This window comes from Lampetra fluviatilis, chromosome 22 (assembly GCF_964198595.1).
Source record: "Lampetra fluviatilis chromosome 22, kcLamFluv1.1, whole genome shotgun sequence".
Taxonomy (NCBI): domain Eukaryota; kingdom Metazoa; phylum Chordata; class Hyperoartia; order Petromyzontiformes; family Petromyzontidae; genus Lampetra; species Lampetra fluviatilis.
In genome coordinates, this window is record NC_136296.1 from 10860984 (window position 1) to 10885187 (window position 24204).

The 24204-nt window shown below is 49.5% G+C and overlaps 2 protein-coding genes across 9 annotated transcripts in view; one reads left to right on the forward strand and one right to left on the reverse strand.

Moving 5' to 3' along the window:
• Positions 1–4845, forward strand: part of ATAD2B (ATPase family AAA domain containing 2B) — a 50997-nt gene extending 46152 nt beyond the window's left edge. For all 8 annotated transcript variants that reach the window (XM_078866416.1, XM_078866419.1, XM_078866423.1 and 5 more), the window contains exons 29-30: positions 197–325; positions 1012–4845. In XM_078866416.1, the coding sequence (XP_078722542.1) occupies positions 197–325; positions 1012–1116 (234 nt within the window). In that variant the 3' untranslated portion in view covers positions 1117–4845. The remainder of the gene's footprint in view (positions 1–196; positions 326–1011) is intronic.
• A 71-nt stretch (positions 4846–4916) lies between these two features.
• The window catches only part of LOC144938528 (kelch-like protein 29), a 129216-nt gene continuing 109928 nt past the window's right edge, over positions 4917–24204 (reverse strand). Inside the window, exons 6-13 of the mRNA XM_078866424.1 lie at positions 19320–19609; positions 18649–18908; positions 17237–17435; positions 15511–15693; positions 11335–11515; positions 10782–10975; positions 10012–10156; positions 4917–7653 (exon numbers count right to left, since the gene is read on the reverse strand). Coding sequence (XP_078722550.1) covers positions 7464–7653; positions 10012–10156; positions 10782–10975; positions 11335–11515; positions 15511–15693; positions 17237–17435; positions 18649–18908; positions 19320–19609 — 1642 coding nt within the window. The 3' untranslated portion in view covers positions 4917–7463. The remainder of the gene's footprint in view (positions 7654–10011; positions 10157–10781; positions 10976–11334; positions 11516–15510; positions 15694–17236; positions 17436–18648; positions 18909–19319; positions 19610–24204) is intronic.

The following is a 24204-nucleotide window of genomic DNA, read 5'->3' on the forward strand; positions in this document are numbered from 1 at the left end:
CCTAAATCATTCTTGTGAATAATTGAGAAGTCTTTGAGGCTCTACTGGATAAAGGACTGAACTGGTTATGGTATTAATTCAGATGTGATTCATGACTTCCTGAAACCCCATGCCACGTTAAAGAAAGGCACTAATTACTGGGTGCAATCCGTGTTTTTATGCTTGTGTGTGCGTGTGGCGGTGCGTTTGCTGGCAGGCCTTGCTGGACCGTGTGGTGACACGGACCGACGCCTCTACGGTGGAGGAGCTTGAGAGACTTTATGCCATACTGAGCCAGTGCGTTTACAACCACCGCAGGGAAAACAACAAGATGGCACTTGTGCAGGTGAGCCCTGTCGAACGTACGCTCACTGGGCACGCGATGGAGTCGCGAAATGTCACAATTTTTGGCAACACCATTTTGTCGCCTCGTAGTTTCTGCTTCATTTGTGCGGTTACGTTTGCTCCATTCGGCTAAATGTTGCATTAGCCCTTAACTGACATTATAAATTGCGTAATACGATTGATTCTCACGCGTGATTCCACATATGCAACGAGAACATGTGACTGGAATGCATCGTTATGTGATTTATGCTCATCACGTTCAAAAGCCTTACATTTTATTTCTTCAATTGTAATAACGGTCAATGATTTGCGTTATTTTTCTGGGGTTTTTTTCTATAGTTTTTGTATTCCATTTTACCCCTGGACTTTGTAATTTCTCTCATTGTGTTTCCTCTAAGTCGATTGTTGAAGATTTACGCTTTAGCATTCATTAGGTTATCTGGTTAAAATACGTTATTAGTCTTGAAAGCATTCTTAATATGTTGTTTTATTTCAATTCAAACTGATATGAATCAGGTTCTGCATCTCCATGTTTCTTCATTTTCACATGGAGATGCTGTACGAAAACAAATTGTATTTCACCGTGTGCACCGTTGAGTGGAATTTTAATTCGCCTTTCATTTTCCTCCCACTCTGCACGCCTCTTTCGATTCTCTTGCTTCCTTCTGTGGTCCTTGTGTCGATCAGGAAATGGAAAGTGAGGTGGAAACATTCCTTTCAGGAAGAGCACATGGGACGGCACTTGAGACTGAGCGGTGGACGGATGCCTTTCGCGCACGGGTTCACAAGTAGGGTGCTGTATGTACAGGGTTATGCATGTGAGCGCTCTCTTGGCTTGTGAGCAGCCCATAATTATCACCATCTTCTCAAAGATTGGGCAAGAGGTTCCCTCGGTTCATCTCATCCCCTCTCACCTGACTTTTTACACCGTAGCGAGAAAGCATTTGAAATTTTAAACGTGTTTGTCAGCCGGTGTCGTTGTTGTTGTGTGTTTCAGGCTTGGGCAGCCGCATGAAATTTAAACCCAATTTCTCAAGCATAATGCATTCATCGTCTTGACTTGGTCACCAATGACCGCACAAAATTGGCAATATGATAAATTAGCGTGGGTTGACATTTGTGTGTGATGGCGGTGCGCCACTATACAGGCGTAACATCTAGTGTTGGGTAAATGAGGCATCTCAAAAAAACTTGGAGGTAGCTTTGTGTTATATCATTTCCAAAACCGGTCTGTGGTAATCCACTGGCTATAGTTAGGTGTCCCTGAAGGACTATGTTCGCCCAGTGCCTTGACTATATTAGCATAGTTTAAATATAATTGGTTAAAACAGTATTAAATATACATGTGGATAAACTAAATCTAACTACCCATCTGCATTAAACATGAGTGTACAGGTTGGTGTTCCATCTACCTTTTGCCCTTCTCCCATGGTGCACTTTGAATGTTCATGGTGATAATTATGCCCTGTACGAGCTCGCTTGAGTGTACTGCTGTAATAACATATATAACGGGTATTGCGTTGATCTTGACCCCAAACTAAGATCTCTTGGTGACTGTTTCTTGAAATTTATACGATAAAAACAAGAAAAAAAAACATTAAAAAAGGATAAATTAAAATAAAAAGTTTTCAAAAGTCCAGTGTATTTATGGCAAATTCAAAAAAAAAATATATAAAAATGTTAAACATCTTTCCAGTTTTTTTTTTAATTGATGGTGCTGCCGTCAACATCTCAGGTAACCTTGCACAGCTGGCAAGCTTTGCCATTCAGGTCATGAGCCTTTAAATGGAAATACTTGTCTCCAACAGTGAAATGTCACCAAATAAAAACTACTGTGGTGCTTAAAAAAAAATGTTAAAGGATATGAATAAAAAAAATTCAATCATTACAAGCCATTGCTTTTGCAAGGGCCTTTTTGCCATCAACATGCGAAACGAAGTGAGGATTTTGAGGCGGGTTTCATCTGATTTATCCTTGACGAGTGTTTACAGATTTAACCGGGAAGCCTCATACTTTTCACTCTTTAGCGTCATCTCCCATCGTGCGTCTTGGCTTTTGCGTGGAATAACCTTTGTTGGTGAGAAGGGTGATGCTGCTACTACTACTTTGCCATCAGTGTTTTATTTTTGTCCGTGGTGCTGTGTTGACTTTCTAATTTTTTGTTCCAAGTCTCATTTATGGACAGTTTGCTTTTTGACCAACATTCAGCACCATATTGTGTGGAAAAAAATACGAATATTATATTCCTGGGGAAAATAGGTTTAACTACAAATTAAATTTAATTACCAAGGGTGTAACAATTGATTAGTATTGCTTCTTAAGTGGCACAATGCATGCATTGTATCGCATGAGAATCAATGTTTTTCAATCCATATGTTTTAAGTAATGCGTTTTACAGGACCCCTGCAAGTCACTAGTGACAGCTGCATTCACCACAATGTTTTAAACAAAAAAAAAAGTAATCGATCCTAAGAGTTGAAACAGAAAAATAACCTGAATCGTGACAATACATAAAATCGCCGAGGAGGGGGAGGGGGGAATGTTGTTGCTAGTGAGTGACCAATATGCCCTATAGAGCTGGAACTGGAAGCAGTAGTGTTTTTATAAGAAGTTTGATTCAGATATGCTGCCCGTGTAATTTACATGGAAATCCTGCGAGCAAGCTCAATTCAAACCCGTTGTGTTGTCACTGTGCGGCAAGATATGGAAGGGATTGAATCATGGGCTTCTCGGATTGAATCGGTGGCTGCTGAAAAGCACTACTGTCGTGCTCACAATTGAGACTGGTTAAGATGACTTAAATTGAGAAATGTGCATTTGCGTTGGTTGGACTTGTCTGCCTCAGTTTCACAAGCTCAGGGGCTTCCTTTATTTAATTTAAATGGCCAATGTCATAAAGGATTTATCAATTGCTTATTCCTTGAGGCAGTTTCGACTGCTTCTGAAACACTGTTTTAATTTAATTACGAGAGCATATATTCCCCCCGGCACTAAAGCTGTCAGTCAATTTGTCAAACGTGTCTTTGTGTTGTGCTTTGTATTTTGCTGCAGATGTCTTTGTAAAAAAAAAAAAGCAGCTGGTGTTGTTTGCATGTGTTTGCTTACTTTCTCTATGCCTTTTTTACGTCAACTAATAAAGAAAAGTTAAAGACTAACACACGCTCGTGGCAAAATAACTCTCGTATGATTTTTGCCTTGGGGTCTCATATGCCATGGAACATGGACAGGCAACGTTATGCCTCCATGTCCAAGCTATCTTCATGGCATTAAACTTTTTGGCAAATATAGCAAGAGGTGGTGACTGCAGTGGAAGGGATGGCCCATAAAATTGGCGGTGGGGGACGCTGTGTTCATGGTTTAGAATGTAATTGATTTAATTTACTGGTAGTCCAAACAACATGTACTCGAGATGTAGTTAAAAAAAACAGTTCTAGCATTCCTAAACAAGTGTTACGTCACTGGTTTGGTTTCGACATTTACAAAGCTGTGTCTTTGGTTACATTATCGGTAACTCCGTAAGACTTGCCTATGGGTGCACACCGATCTGGCAAGTGTGGTCACCATACACAACTTTTGTATTCATTTTCACGCGAGGAAGATCTCCTCTGATTAAATAAAACCTTACACGAAAATAGATTAGTCTCCCTTCCATCCAAACAGCTGTCAGTATTCATGACGGCTGCATATTCTGACTGCTGTTGACCTACTGTGCACATCTCATTTCAGATATCTGATGAGTGCTCAAACACAATTTAGGTTCCTTGTACATTGATTGAAACTTATGGGGTTATTTATTTGCTTGTATCACCTATATTTTTTATAGTTTTTTTTTCCTCATTGCAATATAAGACCCTTTCAAGGTGACTTTTTTTTTGTTTTAAATTCATCCAAGGGCAGCTTTAATACAAAAACTATAAAATAATCGAATCAGCATTGTATTTTGCCTGGAATTTTATATTGTACAGTAGATTTCGATTTTTCCATAAGGATCCCCTTTGCATGCTTGATATTCTGACAGGTTGAAGCCGATTTTACTTATTTAGAATGCTGCTCATTGATAGGACAAGTGTGCACTGTATGAACATTGCGTAGCCATATTTGCTGGTGTATATTTGTTTTTTTTTTGTCACGTTTCCTTTTATAAGTACAGTATTTCAAAAACCTCTGCTGTATAAACGCTACCTGGCCACGACAACTTGAAAGGGTTTTGCATTTTTTGTTGTTCCCCGTTATGCATCAATGATTTTATGTGATTCAATTTCTGCCGTGCTTTGAAATTATTAGAATGGGGGAGGTGGGAAGGCAGTTCTTTTTTAACGCTTCAGGAGTAAAATTGTCCATTTTGATAAACATAGGCGTGTGTTTGATCTTTTAGCATTTATGGGGTGAACAGTATTTGTGGGAAAACATTGCATTCGTTTCTTCTGGGTTTATGTAAAAAAAATCCTCTGTCCGATGTATACACACATGCGCAAGATAAACTTTGGATCTTGTTGAAATAAATAAAATAAAACATTTTCTCAAGAATATGTCGGGATTATTTTGAAGGATGTCAGAATAATAATGGAGCACACTGAACATGTTTTGCTTTTCATTGGTGTGTCGTGCAAACAGCTTTTGACGCAATGTTTAATCCTTGCTGGTATGTACAGTTTGCACATGTCAACATTCATAGTGATGTGCATGTCACAAAGCGTTAAGCACATTGTATTGCTGTATATATATTGCTGTTACAAGCTTTTACAACAGCCATTAACACCGTACTACAAAATAAACATATCTTGTATAGTATTTATATAAAACATTTAACAAAACTACAAACATCCCTTTTCACAAGATATTAAAAATGTACACAAAATCTGATAGTGAATTAGCGGTAGAAGATTCTTTAAAAAAAAGTAATATTGTGTTTCTCTTTACTGTGTACCAGTCACAAACGGTGCCATATTGTCACATCCCACTGATATACACATAAACGTTAACTTTCCATTACTAGTAATTATGGAGCGAAAGAGCACAAAGGCATATTTAAATATCGCAAAAGGCGTAGTTTCGGTCATCGCAGCAGCTAAAGGAAACTGCAGAATACATTACACAATAATTAGTGCGCTTCGGTTAAGTCAATCAACCCCACTTCTCACAAACTCCGACAGATGGACATGACCAACCAAGTAGAGTTAGCATGACATCGCTTCGCGTAAAAGTGAAATCGACAGCGCAACATTGCTGCTGCTGCTCAGCAACGTAAAGCAAGTGCTCACACAGCTTGCGGTCACTGGCTACGAGAGAAGGACACGGGGGTGCGAGCTGGCGAGTGCCCATAAGACAAGACCGAGAAATCCCAATTTTACACCACATCACCAATCTTTTCAGCCCTGCGCAGACACGACAATAATGTCCGGTGATGGGAGGAAATTGAAATGTTTTATTTAAATTGCTGCAGGATTTGTCCATCCCACTGTCGTTTGTTTTTTGTTGCGTGCGTTTGTGTTGGCGAGACGTACATAGCGGAGTGCACGGGGACCATGGCTAGGGCTCGGATTGAGTGGATGTGACATTCATTTTCCGAGCCGGATAATCTCGACACCAATACAATGACGTGCGGGGATGACAAGTTCAAGGCTTGACTCGTCGGAACACATCTTGCGAGTGCAAGGCCGTTAATACTCGCCCTATATCGAGTTCTATTTTCAAACACGGCGCATTGTCTGCTTTCATTCCTTTGATATTGCATTCCTCTGATGTCTTTTGCCACTGCGTGCAGGGCCCACGGTGAAACCGTGCCGTGTTGTTTTGATGCGGTAGGGGCACTGGGACGTGTGGAAAGCTCCCGCCGTGTGCGTAACGCTTCTGCGTTACTCGCCGTGCGCGCCTGTGCGACGTGCAGACTCTTTCGTTAGTCCTCATCAACTCCTAGGGTTTCCCAGTACGAAGCTACTGGCATGATTTACGCCTCGGCACTCATTGGCCAAACGTTACGCGCTCGTTTCGGTGCGTTGCAGCATCGAAGCAAATTCGTCCTCAAAAGGCGTTGCATGCGCGCGATTGATTTTTTTTTCGGGATGCACCAAGCTACATAGCCATTCCAAATTGTGCTGTGTGTGTGTGCTGTATAGATATAAGTGTGGGTGTGTATGCATCGTAGATGTGTGGAAATAGATTTGGTGAAACTAGATCTCGTTAAAAATAATAACATTCTGTATATCGGCTTAACAAGTAAAACCAGCTCTACACGGACTCCTTTGTATTACGGAATACGCTAACAAGACCACCATGCCAACGTAAAGACGTGGTGCTGAATTTGGGAACACATGTCCTTCTAGATTTGAAGCTTTCGTGACTGCAATGATTCATATTCTTAGGTTTTTTCGGTAAAGTCACATAGGTAAAAAAATAAAATTAATAAAAGTAAAATAAAATAAAAAATCACGACGTTTCTGAGGCAACACGTCTTCAGGTGGAACCGTCACAGCACGATAGCTGTATCAAGTATTATTTTATTTTACTTTTATTTATTTTTTACCTACGTGACTTTACCGAAAAAAACCTAAGAATATGAACACGTCCTGTCTCGCTCAGCCCCTGCATCCTGGAGTAACAGATGTCAGAGCCTTAGGTTGCGTTTTGACATTCCAGCATTGAAGCGCATGCTCTATAATTGTGTCAAAAGGGAGACAGCCACAGATGGAGCCTTCCCCCTGGCCTGTTCCACTCCCGACTCTGTAGACAACGCGTGTGTCTGAACCACCATTGCACATTACACAAGGCCGCACGTCTACCGTAAAAGATGGTACGAATAATTATATTTGTTAAAGTTTATTTTGCTCTCTCAATATGTATATACTGTATATCGATATATAGAGTGTGTATAAATATAGTGTTTAAAAAAGAAGTTCCACTTCATCTCAACGCTGTCCATCTCGCCCAACGTTCTTCGTTTGCCGTTAAGCCGCAGAGTCTTTCCCCCCCCCCACGCCCCGCGCGTCATCTCCCACAATCTGAGAATATTCGCGGGGAAGCTGCTCCGATTGTGCAAAACTGCACGCGGGCGGGCGTTGTAAACCGCTAGCGCCCTCTCCCCACCGCCACCCCGGGCCTGCCAGCGACGACGGTGCGAGCGGCAGGCCGTCGCGCCGCGCCTAGGCGCTGGAGTGCAGCAGGTTCTTCTTGATGACGGCGCAGCCGTGCCGGTAGACGGGGCCCGGCAGGTTGGGAACGACGGTCCAGCTGTTGGTCTGCGGGTCCAGCACCTCCATGCTGGCGAGGCCGGGGCCGTCGGTGCTCGCCGCCCCTCCCAGCACGTAGATCTTGCCGTCGAGCACCACGGCGCTGTTCCGACGGGGGGAGCGGGGGAGCGAGTGAGAAGCAAGGCGCGCGTGTAGGGCACGCTGACGATCTGCTGCTGCTTCACGGCGGCCGCGTGGCGCGGGAGACGAGAGGGCCGAACCAGCACTGCTGAGAGCTTATCTTAATCCGAAGGTGCTTGACAATTCTCACGGTGCACGTACGATGATGGTGGTCAGAGTAAAGATCGGGGTTGCTATTAAAAGTGGACAGGCGGGAGCGGTCAAGGAGGGGTTGGGGGTCGGCCTGGCCGTAGATTCTCGTTTCGTGACCTCGCACAAAACAAAAAGTTACTTTTCGATTTAAAGCTTTCGTGACTGCAGGGATTCATCTTCTTGGTTCTTTCGGTAAAGTCACGTAGAAGGGAAATAATAAATAAAATAATAAAAAAACAACATCTTTTATTATGTTTTATTTTTATTACTTTAATAATAATAAAATAATAAAAAATAAAATATTTTCTTACGTTTTATTTCTATTACTTTATTATTTCCCTTCTACGTGACTTTACCGAAAGAACCAAGAAGAAAAAGTTACTTGTGCGTTCTTAATTTGGCAAAGATTACAGCTCCGGGAATGCTGATGTGTAGCTCTGCACAGATAGATTCAAGAATCAAATTGCTGTGCTGCTATCTCCTGGTCACCTTGCATCCAATGCCAACAATCCCTGGGTATTGGGCAGTGTCCCTTCTTCAGCGCTCATCACGCTGAACCCTGCTTAACGTCCAGGATCTGACGTGATTTGATGTACTAATTATATTTTTTTGCATTACAATGTTTGCATCGCTTTCTCAATGCATTGGCGCTCACGCCAAAGGGGCTCGCATACAAACGAAGCCAAGGTCGTTGTCTTAATGGGCTCTTCACTGAGCAATGAAAGGGCGAGTTGTCATTCGCCAAACCACTCCGTGCTGGAAGCAACGATGCCCAGGGGGGGGTCAAACAGCGCCTCACTCTTGAACTGAACGAGGAAGGTAAAACGGAGCTTGTTTGTGCCTTGATGCACGCAAGGAGGCCTGGGAAGCGTGCGCTCATCGCCGCACAAATGAATCCCTTTTGCTCTAAATCACGGCTGGAGCTCTGTCACCTGATCAGTGATTGTGCCTCCCTACGTATTGTCATTATTCCATGATTCATTCACACTGCTGCCCTGAAGATCATCTCCGCTCGCTCTGTCTTGCATAGAACAAAAAAATTTCCCCTCTCTAACAAAAAAAAAGCTGATCTTGTACAATTTCTGGAGATGTCCTATTTTATATTCTTTTACAAATCCAGGTTGTCATGTCTGTCACAGCTTTGGCCGACCATGGCCCCTCATTAAGGAACAATTCAACTCCGCTTGGGGTTTTCCTTTAAGCTGCCGTGTGCAGCCGATGATTTGTATCAATTTTTCGATTTAAAGCTTTCGTGACCGCAGGGATTCATCTTCTTGGTTCTTTCGGTAAAGTCACGTAGAATGGAAATAATGAAATAATAAAAATAAAACATAATAAAATCATTCTCACGACGTTTCGGCCACAACGCAAGCAGCCGTCCTCAGGTGAAGAACAGGTCTGTCGATAAGACAGAGTTTCAGACTCTGTCTTATCGACAGACCTGTTCTTCACCTGAGGACGGCTGCTTGCGTTGTGGCCGAAACGTCGTGAGAATGATTTTATTATGTTTTATTTTTATTATTTTATTATTTCCATTCTACGTGACTTTACCGAAAGAACCAAGAAGATGAATTGTATCAAGTTATGCGATTTTCGAATGCGACGTGGTTAAGGCGTTAGGCTAGGAATCAGTCCCCTTGCTAAGGCCGGTGGCTGCAGGACAAAAGACAAAGATCCCCCGTGTAGCCTTAACAAACTGTTGGGGCAAGTGCTGTTAGCGTGCACCTATGAAGACTAGAACGACACACGATGGGGTGGGTGGCCAGCACCACACCCGACCACCTTTATTTCCCGAGTGGCGATGTTTTTACATACCACACTAGGTAATCATTTGAGGCTGAGTCGACCTACGAGAGGCCCAGGATCGGTTCGGATAATATATTCGTCACTGGTGTTAGCCGCGAGTGGGAATCGAACTTAGGTCGCCAGGCTCGTAGTGCAGCGTGCTAACCGCTACACTACCGCTCCCTACTGCAGGACAACAACAACCGCCATTCGCCACTAAGTGGCGGTGACGTCACCACGACGCTTGTGCCAGGCCATGTGCACCTTGAGGCCACGTGAAGTGTTGAACGCCCGCTGGCAGGAGGTCACGGGGCAGACCCAGGTGCCACGGGTCGACTGACTGAGATGACTGAGATGACTGAGACGACTGGCTGACACACACACGCGTGCGCTGTGGACACACCTACTGAACTGGCGGTTGAAGTGCATGTTGGGTCCAGACTTTATGTTCTCCTTCTCCGGGTCGTAGATGGTGGTGGCGCGGCTGAAGGCGCCGCCGAGAATGTAAATCAGCTTGTTGAGCAGAATGGCCGGGGCGTACTTATTGTCTGCAGGGGGGGGGGTGGGGGGGGCAGGGGGAAATAAAAACCACCGAGAAACGTTTAGCCTTTTCCAAACAGCCCCGTATTCCATTTGGCTCGCTAATTGGCACATTCATCTCACGGCGCCGATCGTGACGGCAAGAACAGCTGGCGTTCAATTATCGCGCGGTAAATGTGGTTAAACGCATTGACACAGGCAGTTTGATTGTTTTTTTTGGGGCGGTTGGTGTGAACGTACAGAGCGAGCGAGGAGGCAGCATAATGTGCATAAATTCCGTGTGTGAACGCGCGCGCATGTGTAAATATGCGCGTGTAAATATGTCCCAAATGTCTTTTGGGTTTTAACGTCTTTTAGCGATAGCTCGCCGAGCGGGAAATGTGACGTGAAACCACCGGCCACGCGGCGTGACGATGGCGCCACTGTCATGCGAATAGTGAAAACGCTTCGGTTCTGCTGCCGTTCATCAGCTGTGGATTTGTTCGTCTTCATGGGTTAGAAAATTTCGGCACCCAAGTCGGGAATCAAACCCGGGGGGGGGCCCTTCTTGCTGTGAGGTGCAAGCATTACCGCTGCGCCCCGACCCTCCTTCCCTCCTTCCCTGCCGCCCTGCCACCCTCCCTGCCACCCTACCGATCATGGGCGTCTCGATGAAGCTCCAGGTGTTGGTGCGCGGCAGGTAGGACTGCATGACGTTGGCCGAGCGGCCGGTGTCCCCGGCGCCGCCGAACACGTACACCTTGTCGCCGTGGACGGCGGCGGCGGCCGAGTGGACGGCCTTGGGCAGCGGGGAGAGAACCTCGCAGCGGTTCGTCTGAGCGTCGTACCTGCCCGCGAGAGAGCGCCGGGCCCTCGGTGAGACACGGCGTAAGGGCGGGGGGGGAACTATCGGCACATCGTCGGTGGGCCACAATAGGCAATGGGCACTGCCCGACAGTGCGTACGTACGTACGTTGAACTTCTTTTGCACCATTCGTAGCCAACCGCGCTAATCGGAGGTGCGGCCGGGGAAAGTACAACACACTGAGCACAAAAAAGTGGTTTTAAATAAATGAGTTCGTCAATCTAGATGATGATTTAAAAGTGCATGGCCCCAGTGGCTTCCTAATATCGGAAGGAAGAGCGTTCCAGACGGCCGCAGGAGCATTAGCTCGTCCGGCACGGGCGCGAAGAAGTTCCGTCACACCTCTCGCAGTGGCCCAGGTTGCCCGCGGCGCCCAGGCCGCCCAGCGAGTAGATTTTCCCGTCGGCGACGAGGCCGCTGTGGCGGCAGCGCGGCACGGCGGTGCGCGCCACCAGGCCCCACGCGTCCGTGCCGGACGAGTAGCACCAGATGTCGGGCAGGATGACGCCTCCCTCCACGCCGCCTGCAGTGACACACGGTGGGGGTGGGAGAGTGGCAGACAATGATACCATGAGCGCATTATCAGGTGTCTAAAATAAAGACTATAAAGATTTGTATTTTTTAAATCCTTTATATTAAGTTCGCTTGCTTGCTTGCTTGCGCGCTTACGACCGCGCAAATCTTTCGGTCGTTTTTTAACCCACTTCCCGTGATCCAATCGAGCTGAAATTTTGCACACAGACTCCTTGTGCGTGACAATTTATTTTCATGAATAGATACCACGAAAGCTTTGCAACATTAAGTGGCATTAATTTTGACACTGGCTCACGGATTGAGAAGAGAGTGTGCGCTCTTTCCCGCGGACGTGAATTGAGTCGCAAGTATAGAACGCTAAGTTGTGATTCCAGCTGCTGGCTTCAGCGGACAGCGAGTGTGAATCCCCCTCGTGCCCTCGGAGAATCTGTGCATGAGTTCACATCGAGGCTCACAGACTCGCAGAGAGATCCATAGGCTCACACAGACTCACGCAGAGACCCATAGACTCACACAGACCTACATACGCACACAGAGACTCACAGACTCACACAGACCCACAGACTCACAGAGACCCGAAAACTCACAAAATGGCATTTAAAAAATGTTTCCTGTTCATGAGTGTTTTCAAGAGGCATATGAATGGTTACACTATATGTAGCTATTGAGTAACAGAAAAACCCTTCAATAATCGCAAAGTGTCGCGACTTAATAAACTCCGTCGTAATACAAAGTAGAATAAAAAATGTTGCTGTCACGTTGTTGCAAGGTCAATTAATATTTTGATGAAAGTGAGTCCACTGCACCTTCATCGCTTTATGGACGCAGGGTGGAAGTGACCGTCGCAACGAAGTGAGCATTACTTCACCGCCCCTAATTATCCGAGAATAATTATAACATGCAAATTGCCTGTTTTAATTGTGGTAAATTCAATCAATGGAATGTCGGTCACGCGGCTGCAGCTCTGAAATGTGTTCGTGGTCATTACTTAAAACGCGCTGCTGGTGCATTGTCAGAGGGTCAGTTGTGAGCACCGTTCTAGCGGCGGCGGCAGCGTGAGCTTTTACAACTGAATCTTATGGCGGGACCGAATAAACAGAAGTCAAAATCGAAATCAATCCTCTCGTTTTAAAGCTTTCGTGACTGCAGGGATTAATCTTCTTGGTTCTTTCGGTAAAGTCACGTAGAAGGGAAATAATAAAATAATGAAAATAATAAAATAGTGAGAATTATTAGAATATATTATTTTATTATTTTATATTTTATTATATTATTTTATTATGTTGAATTTTTTTATTATTTTTTTATTTCCCTTCTACGTGACTTTACCGAAAGAACCAAGAAGATGAATCCTCTCGTTCTTCACCAAGCAACCGTCGTTGCCAAAATTGCCGTAGTCATGAACAAAACTTTGAAACTTTGATTAGCGCATCGTGTAGAGCTCGTCGAGAGGAATAGATCGCCGTGTCGTTCGCCTTCAACAGACATAAAATGACGTCACAACGCAGTTCATGCGAGAGCCAGGGGCTTCTGGGACCCCGTGGTCCCGCCATAAGGTTCAACTAACCACCGTACGTTAAGGGAGGTTCGTTTCGTTTTTTTTTCATGCATCGTACAAAGCTCACCTCGGCGCCGCAATTAAAACACCACGCAGATGCTAGCGGGGGTAACAAAAAAATGTCAAAAATATTAAAGAATGAAAGAAAAAACACTGAGCAAATTAAATGCGCGGGCATGCGCACTTGAACACGCGGACGCCAGACGCCAATTAGCTGTTGTCAGCGCCCGGGGTTTGGACGTCGCTTTCGCTAAATTCCAGAACAATTTCTGCGGTTTTTTTTTTGTTCCACCGCCTATAGCTGCTGTGCCGCTTGTGATGAGGACTTTGCGCGCCGTCGCCCACACCTGCCGGAGGTGTAAGGGAGAGATCGTGTGCACGTCTGCGGGGACGTCTCGAGTGAAAATTAAACCAAACGTGCACAAAGACTGGGATTTTTGCACACAGCGTTGGTGTACGGTGTTTTATTCCGCAATATTTTGCTGTCTTTTCTTGGATTTTCTGTTTGCACTCAGTCACATATTCACTTTAAGATGTTTTTTTGTTCCTGTTTTTGTCTTTTGTTTGTTGTGGTTGCACCCGATTCAAGAGCCGAATGGCTCACAGGGCTATACCTAATAAATGAACTTGAACTTGAAGACGGCAGTTTTTTTGTCGTTGTAAAAGTTCCAAGGCTCTTATTCTTAGGTTTTTTTCGGTAAAGTCACGTAGGTAAAAAGAAATAATAAAAATACTGGAAATAATAATAGAAATAAAATAATGATGATTTCTATAATTTCTATTATTTATTTTTACCTGCGTGACTTTACCGAAAAAACATAAGAGTATGAATCCTTGCAGTCACGAAAGCTTCAAACCTAGAATTCCAAGGCTCTGCCAAACATTTTGCTCTCTCTGTGTCTGTCTGTCTCTGTTGTGCTTGCTGAGCGTGTTGGCCGGAGAGCGGCGGCTCAGCGGTCGGCGCCGCCGCGCTACGAACCCGACGACCCGAGTTTCGGTTCCCGGCTCACGGCCGCAAACACCAGCGGCGATTGTCTACACCGGTCCTGGGCCTCCCCTAGGTCGACTCAGCCTCAAACCGGGTATCCGGTGCGGTGTGTTAACATCGGTGCCGGCCACACCACCCGCTCGTGTGCAGTGCCGGCCTTCATAGGCGCTCACTGACAGCGCCAACAGCCCCCGTGCAGGCTACGTGGGGGTGGACCACTGCCTCTGTCTTTGCCGTGCGTCTGCCTGCCCTGCGGATTTCACAAACAGATAGATGATGACACCCTCCGGCTGTCGGGCTACAAACAGCGGACAAAGATAGAGGTGGGGGGGGGTGGCAAACGATGGACGGAGGCGGAGGAGCGGCTCGGATTAATGACCTCACTTTTGTGGTAAGGATTAGTCGGAGGCAGGTGAGGGGGGGGGGGGCAGCAGGGGGTAAAGCCTGGGCCCTTGAAGTGCAGAGGGAATTGATCGTACGCGTGCGCTGCCGCGCCTGCCGCTTCTTTAAGGTGAATTGGGAAATCTATTAATCACAAGCTGCCCGCGAGATCTCTCCCGCCTGTGGCTTCAGGGCCTAATGATAATGTGTCAGTGGCCGAATTACATCCTGAGGTCGGCGCGCTGCCCGTACCAAGCACAGCTAAAGGGGGGTCAAACCTTTCCCGCAGTCCGACCGTCTCACGACAACAAAATGCCAGAGCGGCGCGGGCACGCAAACAGAGCCGAGCGTTTTTTCAGAGCGTCCGACGAACAGAAATCTCAGCTCTGGAGGTGCATCGGCCCGGCTTGGTTATCCACTGCGATCAATCCAGCAGCGTTTGCGAAAAGTTTGCGCGAGCACGTGCCGATGACACTGACCCATTCGTCGCGTGTGCGACGTCAGCGGCACCGCTCTAAAATAAACTCTTTAGAATTTTTATTTTTTATTTTTATTTCACCAGGTAAGGGCCCACTAAAGCTACGTAGCTATTTTTCAGAAGCGACCTGGACATCACAAATGACAGCTCAACGAAGTGGATTATCACGTGGACAGCAGCCAAATAACTCGAAACCAGGCGTCGGCAAACCTGCAGCTCTGGAGCGGCGCGCGGCTCTTGAAGTGACCGCTTCACGATGTCATTTATCACGGACCGCCGTCTCGTTTCCACCACGTGCGTTGCGGCTCTTGAGATATTGAGGTGGTGGGGGCGGGGGGGGGGGGCGGTTGTTTTTTGTTACCGAATTTAAAAAAATGACTCTTCTTGTCATTTCGTTTGCCCTTTTTCAGAAGTGACCTGGCCACAAATGTCAGCTCAACAAAGTGGCTCGTCGTGTGGAAATTCTCGGCTCGGCTGTGGTGGTGTAAAAAAATATATATATATTTTTCACGTAATAATAATAACAAATAATAAATAAATATTCCGCGCGGTCGGGGGGGGGGAGGGCGGCGCAGTCACCCAGCACGTAGATGTTGTCACCGCTGCCCACGACGCTGAAGAAGTCGCGGTCGTAGAAGGGCGGGCTGGCGAGTGGGTGCCAGCGGCACGTGTGGGGGTCGTAGCAGCTGACGGCCGTGAGCGCGCGGTGGTTCGTGCCCTCCGCCTGGCGCCCGCCCACCAGCACGATCACCTCCGTCACACCTGCGCACGCACGCGCCAAAGACAAACGATTCCCCATTGTGGGCCTTAACAGACTGTCGGGGCAAGGGCCATTAGCGAGCAGCTATTAAGGCCAGCATGGCGCACGAAGGGGTGGTGTGTCCATTTTTTTTTCTTCATCAGCCGTGCTCAATCCGCTGCTGAACGAACACCTCCGCTAGCCTAAATTTCGATTTAAAGCTTTCGTGACTGCAGGGATTCATCTTCTTGGTTCTTTCGGTAAAGTCACGTAGAAGGGAAATAATAAAATAATAACACATAAAACATTATAAAACAATTCTCACGACGTTTCGGCCACAACGCAAGCAGCCGTTGTGGCCGAAACGTCGTGAGAATTATTTTATTATGTTTAAGAACCAAGAAGATGGACCCCCGCTAGCCATCGCCGCCACAGCCTCTCGCGATCCTGCGGTGCGGTAATCCAGCGAGCACCAAGATGGTACTCATTTTACAGCCCCCCGCAGGTAGATGATGATGGGCTGAGTTGACCACCCCCAACCAGGGGGATGTGAACTCGCAACCTTCCGATTGCGAGCCGATCTTTCTACGGCCGAGCCGCCTGTCCGGCTGGTTCACGCACACCTCGATCGCTGATTTTAAACCAAGTCAAACATCAGAATCGGAATATTTATTTATACTTGAGGAATTGCATGAGCTATAACGCTCTTTCACAGATGTCCAGTAAACTAAACAATTTTTTTTATTTTGCCAGGTAAGGCCCACTGAGCTATGAAGCGAGTTTTCATAAGCAACCTGGCCACAAATGATAGCTCAACGAAGCGGCTTATTACGTATACATTTTTAGCAGCCAAATTCTTTAAACTTGTGTTTCTAAATGTGGAGGAAGAAACTGTTAGACCCGGAGAAAAATCCACGCGACCACGTGGAGAGAGACACGCAAACTCCAAATATACAGGTGTCAGGGTCAGGTTGGAACCCATGACCTCCTGTATACCAGGCAAGATAATTAACATCTCAGGGGCGGGTCAGAACAACAATAACAAAAACTCGACAGGAGTGCAAAGTAAAGGAATGTTAAACAAATAACTAAAAAATATACAAAGAAAACTAAATATATTTGTTACATTACCAGGTAAAGCCCACTTAGACGTATTAATGTCTTTCAGAAGCGACCTGGCTGTCACGAACGATAGCGCTGGGAGTCGGTTCTTGCCGGGCTGCCGAGCGCGACGCGGCGACGGCGAGCAAACGAGCCGCGGTGGCGTCACGGGGACTCTTGGGAGCCGTCGCCGAGCGGAGCGCCGAGCAGAGCGCCGCTCGTTCAACCCAGCGGAGAAGGGCATCGCACTCCGATCGCGACGCTGGTCATACCAACCAGCTTCATCAGGCGATTAGCCAGAATTAGGTCGCAAAAGCCCAAGTATTAAACTGATCTAGGATCCGGTCGGCCAGTGCGCTCCCACCGCCCCCTGCACGGCACGGGGCACGGCTGCCCCCCCGCCCCCTTCCAACGATTCTCTGCCCGCCACCGCACGGCCCCCCGATGCACCGGACCCCTCCTCACCGGCCAGGAGCCGGGGCCTCGTGCGCGGCGTCTGCATGGCCTGGCGCGCGTGCGGGAGCATGTGGTAGCGCTTGGCTTCGTTGACGAGGTCCCTGCACGCCTCCGAGCCCTTCACCATCTCGTCGTTGTCCACCACGTTGAGGAGGTACGTCGGCTGGATGAAGGGCAGCCTCACGGCCGCCAGGACCTCGGCCGCAAACTGCAGGGGGTGGGGAGGGGGGCGCATGGGTGGTGTGGGGATCACAATTGTTACCATCGGACCACGGTCGTTATCATCATCCAGGCTCGTTGCTGGATCGAGGCCTCCGCAAATGGTGGCTACCAATTCCCACGCGGTCCGCACGACGGTCCGCGTCTTAGATCTGGAGGGACCAGGGTGAGTCTACGCGAGCCGCCCTGCTTTCCTGAGAGGCTCGGGACCGCGTGTCTGTCGTGGTGTTACTTTGGGGGAGCCCGCAATGCGTGTAGCATCAGGCCCTCCAGCTGACAGCTGGGGGGGAGGCTTAATTGGTAATTACACGGAGGAGGCGACGCTTCATTAATTCGCCGGCGCAGGCGACGTCGTTCCGAGGATGGTTACCCCTGGGATGCCGCGTGTGCACCCTGCTCCAAGTTCTTCGTGCGTGGCGGCCAGAGCAGGTGTCTAACTAACCGCTCGCTGCGACGCGAGCCGGCGGGGGGGGAGAGGGGGAAACGTGGCCGTCGTTTGGCGCAGACCCGAGATGTATAATTAATTTCGCGGAAGCTGTTAGTCGTTCGCGTAACGCCATGGCGCCCTGAAATCAATGTCGGCTTCGCGCCCCTGTGAACAATCGGCGCACGTTTGTTGTTCGTCACGTCTGTTGTTCGTCACGTGGCAACTTTATTGGCTCTGTCGGGTGCAGGAGGATTTGCGATGCACGTTGTACTTCTTACGGCGATCCGATTTCAAGATCAATTATGAATCAACAAATTGATCGTGAAAGCCTCCTACATATAGGAGACCACATTAAACCCTTTCCCATTCCAGTTTTTCTACCGAATCCGTTCCGATGACGTACACGAATGAGGTACACGTACTTCAATTAAATTACTTTATCGGTACAGAGGCTCCCACAAGGCCATGCGGGAGGGCGTGTGGTATAGTTTGGCGCCAGCTATCGTAGAGTGCGGTGGCGTCGCTACAGTTCTCTGCGGTGAGTACAACGTCTTTAAAAACAGCGGCGCTATGCCTCTCTAAATAATTTGAACACTAACCACTTGCGCGTTCTGAGATTCGATGAACGGTACACCCACCTTGCAAACTTGCACACGTCTCGAACAGGAAATGGTTAAGAATAGCGATGACAATCCCCACTGAGTAAGCATTACGTGGCCTAACCCAAAACAGTTGGCACTCGCGACTCAACCGCCTCCGTCACCGCGCCGCTCACCTGCATGCGCTCGCCTGGCTCCCTGCGGATCCAGCGCTGCGCCGCCTCGTAGACGCCCTCCTCGGCGCCGGCGTTGAGGCTGTCGCCCGACAGGTAGGCCACCAGCTCGTCCTTGCCCAGGTGCAGGAACTCCTCCTGGGCGCTCACCGCCGCGAAGTGGTGCAGCGCGAAGGTGCGCGCGCGACCCGCCAGCTCGGGGCACCCCATGGCCTCCGCCATGGCCTGCAGGCCGAGGCAGTTGGTGGCCGACAGCTGCTTCTCTGCGGCGGCGAGAGAGAAGCGGCCGCTCGTGACAAAACAACGGCAACGTGGGTTCGCCCGCCTCTTTCCTGCTTGTTTTTCGTTACTCGGAGACCGTCGGAATTTTGGGAACACCTCGAAAGAATTGTACGAGCGTCGTGAGTTGCGTTCGTTACGCAATTGTGTAATTGCGCGTCGAAACTGGGGACCCGCAGCGTGTCAGGGTTGGGTCCTCCCGCTGTTGAATCGAGGCACCTAAAACCCTCCCAGATTCAAACCCAGGATCTGCGCTCTGACCCCGAAGCCACCCGGGCCGATCCAACTCAAGCAAAGAACACCGGACAATCTCTGCGCGTGTGCGCACGTGCGCGATCAAAATCAGCGGCTCCGCCGCCCCGCGTCACCGCCCGGAGGGCGCCCCCCCCCCGTACCCAGGAAAGCGCTGCAGACCCTGCAGAAGGTGCCGAATTGCAGCTTGCTGGCGGCCTCCAGCAGGGCGCGTGCGTTGACGGCGTTGATGAGCAGCGAGCCGGTGTACACGAACTCCAGCAGCAGCTCCAGCGCCTCCGCCTCCAGCCCGGGCACCTCCAGCGTCAGGGGCTCCCCGGGGGTCGCGGCGCACACGGCGCCGTCCGCCGCCGTCTCCCCGTCCGCGCCGTCGCCCGCCCCGTCCTCCGCAGCCGCAGCCGCTCCGCTCGCGTTCTCCCGCTCCTCCGTGGCGCTGTTGCACAAACGGGGGAGGTGAGACGTCGCCGTCGCCGCCCGGTCGGCTCGTCGGACGGTGGAAGCGGTTGGCGGCCCGGCGCGCCGAGATGGAGCCGCGTCCTCTGCCCCGCGCCCGCTTCGCAAACTGACCAGCCGTGGCCGGGAGTCAAACTCTGAGGTTCAGTGCAGATGTGTGGCAACCGCTGCGCCACCAATTTCTCCGAAGAAAAACACGGGTTTGTTTTTGGCTGGGGTGGGGTGGGAGGGGAATGTCGCTTTGACCCTTTGACCTTGAGCCCGGGTGGAGCAGCGGCTAGCGCACCGTGCTGCAAACGTCGCGGGCTGGGTTTGACTGCCGGCCACGGCTAACATCTGAGATGGTCCTGCACTCTTCCCGCTTCACCAACCCCCGTGTTGGCCAGTGTGTTGAAGTATGGTCAAACGTGTCCCCCCGCCCCCCCCATGACTGACACAGTAGTGGCAGGCCTTTATGCAGCATTGAAGTGACGAACAGCTGTAAATGGTAGATAACGGTCGGCGATTAAGAAATGTTTCAAGTCACCCGCAAGCGCGAAAAATATCAACTCTCAATGATGGTCCACACCTTAAATGCATTCCCAGTAAACGTGGTACGTTGAGCCAACGTTCGACCCACGGTTCATAACCACGAGCCAAAGTGGGCCCGAGGTAGCATGTTTACTGGGTTTCTGGCCTGAGCGGGGGTCTATGTTGAACTAAGCACGGGGGCATGACGTTGACTTGTGTAGCAGCGACACGTTAAGTGTTCACCGAGAAAAGCATCCCAGTCCAATGTTCGCGCCTGAAAATGAAGACAGCTTTTGTTCCGTTTAACGACGACGACGGCGACAAAACTTGCGCAGAGCGGCTCGCAATACCTGGATGTGAAAACGACTGCAGTACGGAAAAAACGTGGTTACATTTGTGTGTTGAATAAGTGGAGGATTTTTTTTTGCTCAACTCCAAAAAAGCATAATTTTTTAAAATTCAATTACATTAAATACGCCGGCGTATTTCGCTCAAGTGAGCCTTCTCTTCCGGCGTCAAGTCAAAAAAATTCCAAAACATCTATAGAATCTTCACACGAGTCACTCACAGAGTGGCTTGGCTGTACGTGCGCACGCCGGACACAAGTTGGGCCTGCGTAAGGCCCGCCCGCCCGCGTCTCTGTGCGCGGGCAACAGCAGCAAAGGGCCACGTTTCACGTCTCCTCTCTCTCTCCCTCCCTCCCTCCTCCATCTCTCCCTTTACTCTACGGGTCGGCGATTTTGACGGATGGTGGGCCCCTTGACGGACAAAGCTAACGAAGCCGTCGGCCTGCGCCCGGAAGGCCGGTCCCTGTCCTCCCGAGACGCGGGGAGCTCTGTGGAAGGCCGCTCTTGTAGCGTCCGCCGAGATTGGGGGGCGGGGGGGCGAGGAGGCATGCGCAGAGTGGACGCACGCCAAACCTGCCCGCCTGCCTGCCCCTGAGCTGCTCGTTATAAATGATCGATGCTTTGGATGAAGGAGGGGGGGGGGTAGGAGGGGGGGGGGGTCTCGTCCTCAGGACTATTCGCACGAGTGAGAATGACTGCCTGGGGTGATTGCGCCAGCGTGATGGGAGAAAAATATAATTGTACATATATATAAAATGTACCCTTTTATTTACCGGGGTAAAGCCCGTTGGGATATTGGCTCTGTTTCAGAGGAGACCTGGCCACACTTGGCGATGGCTCATCGAAGTGGCTTATCACGTGGAAATTCATCATCATATTTCACACGTAGGAATTCATAGCAGCAGCAAAATCGTCTGAACGCGCGTTGATTCGAAATGTGGAGGGGGGGGGGGGGAGGAGAAAGCGGGGTAACCCGGAGATCAATCCGCGCGGCCACCGCGGGGAGAGAGAGAGAACGCGTGGGCTCCAAATATACAACAGGCATCGTCAAGATCTGGGATCGAAGCCATGACCTTCTGTGTAGCAGGAGAGGGAGGTAACATTTCCTTGCTACCGTGAAGCCCCATAAATGATGACATTTTTTAAATCCCAGTGCGCCGCAGAGACAAACAGGTTTTTGTGGGGCTGGGGGGGTGCGGAGGGTGGGAAAATTTCACGTTGGACCCTTTCGGCCTGTCGATCGATCCCAGGTCGTGAGGTCGTGAGTTTGCGCTTCAGGAAACACGGTGAGAGATGTCACGCACGGGCAGTTATTTTCGTTGTGAGAGCAGAGACATGATCGCCGGTCGCGTTCATTCCTCCCTGCAAGTAAAAGTCAAGCACGCGTTCCAAATGAACCCTTTCCCGCAGGGTAGGGCGGTCCCGTTCACAGCCGAATTTCGGAAGGCTCAAGGGGCTCAGCGTTAATTTTATTTAGAGAGGAGTAGCGTGGCTGTTTTTAAAGACATTGCACTCACCGCAGAGAACCGTAGCGACACGACCGCACTCTACGATAGCCGGCGCCAAACTGTGCCACACGCCCTCCCGCATGGCCTTGTCGGAGCCTCGGTAAACTTATTTTATTTAAGTTTTTCTTCCGGAAGCGGAAGGAAAACGTAATGACGTAGGCGTACGTCGTCGGACGGGACAAAGCGCCAGCGCCGATCGATCCCAGAGTGTTGCGTGCGCGTGCACGGAACGCGCGGGGGATTTACCGTCACTTGGCGGCCGCTCCCGCGCACGAAATCCCGTTACAAAAGAGGGGCGAGCACCGGAGCCGAAGACGTCTTATCGGTGGTCGCCTCCCCAGCGTGAGGGGTCGGTCCCGGCTGAAGAACGGCTCGAGTGATTTTGTTCTGGGGGAGGGGGGGGGGTGCAGCGACCACACCCCACCCCCAAGGCTACCGCACCTTGCGTTGGTACAGGTGTGCTGCCTGCACGTGCTTGAGAGAAGAGGCCCACCCCCCACCCCCTTAGGACACACACACACAACACAAAAACAAAGATCTCCCGTGTTGTAGCCTTAACAGACTGTAGGGGCAAGTGCTGTTAGTGAGCACCTATGAAGGCCGGCACGGCACACGAGGGGCCAACAACACCACGCCTGCCCGCCTTTGTCTCCCCAGTGGCGATGTTTACACACCCCACCAGGTACTCATTTGAGGCTGAGTCTACCTAGGGGAGGCCCAGGACCGGTTCAGATAATCGTCACTGGTGTTGGCCAGTGAGCGGGAAATCGAACTCAGGTCGCCAGGTTCGTAGCGCAGCGCGCTAACCGCTACACTACGGACACACGCAGACACATGTCGTGCATGCGCCAAGATCAAAGATTTCCCGTTTCACCGTCTATACTCTGCAGGGGGCAAGAGTTGTTTGCGAGCGCCTACCAAAGGCAGGCGTAGGCCACGCGAGGGGGTGGTGGGTGGAACAACACCACGCCCAGGCCGCCTTTGTCTCCCCAATGCTGATGAATACACAACGTAACCAGGTACTGAGTCAAGTTAAAGGAAGGCTCACACACGCACATTCACATGCACGGCACAGAGACAATACAGCTTTCAAGGCGGATGAGTGGTGGACTTGTGAGAGCCTGCCTCCGAAATGATTTCCAATATTACCAGCACCGGTCGGTCGTCTGATTGCCACACCCATCGCCTGGTTCTGTAAAGTCTACCCCAAGCGCCGTGACCCACAGGTCTCTAACAATGTCAGTCACCGGCCGCTCACACAAACGGTGACAAAATTCACTCAGGTGAGAGGCCCCGCTGAGCTGCTACGTAGCTATCTTTCAGAAGCGACCTTGGGCATCACAAATGGTAGCTCAACGCCAGTGGCTCATCATCATCATCACGTGGAAATGTATAGTAGCAGCCAAATACGTTGATTCTTAATGTGGAGGGAGAAACCGGAGGACCCGGATAAAAATCCACGCGACCATGGGGAGAGAGAGACACGGAGACTCCAAGTATACAGCAGGCGTCGTCAGGGTCGGGATCGAATCCACGGCCTCCTGCATACCAGGCGATGGAGTTAACATCTCGCTGCCGCGTATCTGCGAAGTGACGCGCGCACAACTCCTTGTCTGCTGGCGTGAACGACAAAGCGATTTTCTGCCACCGTGAGCATCAACGCCCACGCCAGCGCTCCACTTATGTGTACAGCCGCCCTCCCCACCATCCCCCCCCCCCCCACTATCCCACCCACCCACCACCAATCTGACCTAACAAGCGTGAAATATGGTTAAAGAAACGTCCAGCAGTGGATTAAAAAAGGGGGCTGTAAATTACTCTTGTTGTTGTTGTTATTAACGATATAAAAACTCGTGACGATGTCAGAGCCCAACGCGACAACCGAAAATGTTGTTCATGCATTTTTATTGGTTTTAACCCATAAAAAATTACTGCGTTTTTGTTTCCGTGCATCCTGCAATTATTTATTCGTTGGTTGGGAGCCTCCGGGATGTTCTGAAGTCACAATAAAATAATTTCAGACTGCGCGGAAACAAACGCAGTAATTTTTTTATGGGTTAAAACAAATAAAAATGCATAAACAACATTTTTGCTTGTCCCATTGGGCTCTGACGTCGTCACGAGTGGTGGAAAATCCACGTTCCCATGGCGGGGGAAGAGTCTCTTGACTCTCCGACAAAGTCGCGCTCGTTTAATTGACCCCGGAGGGA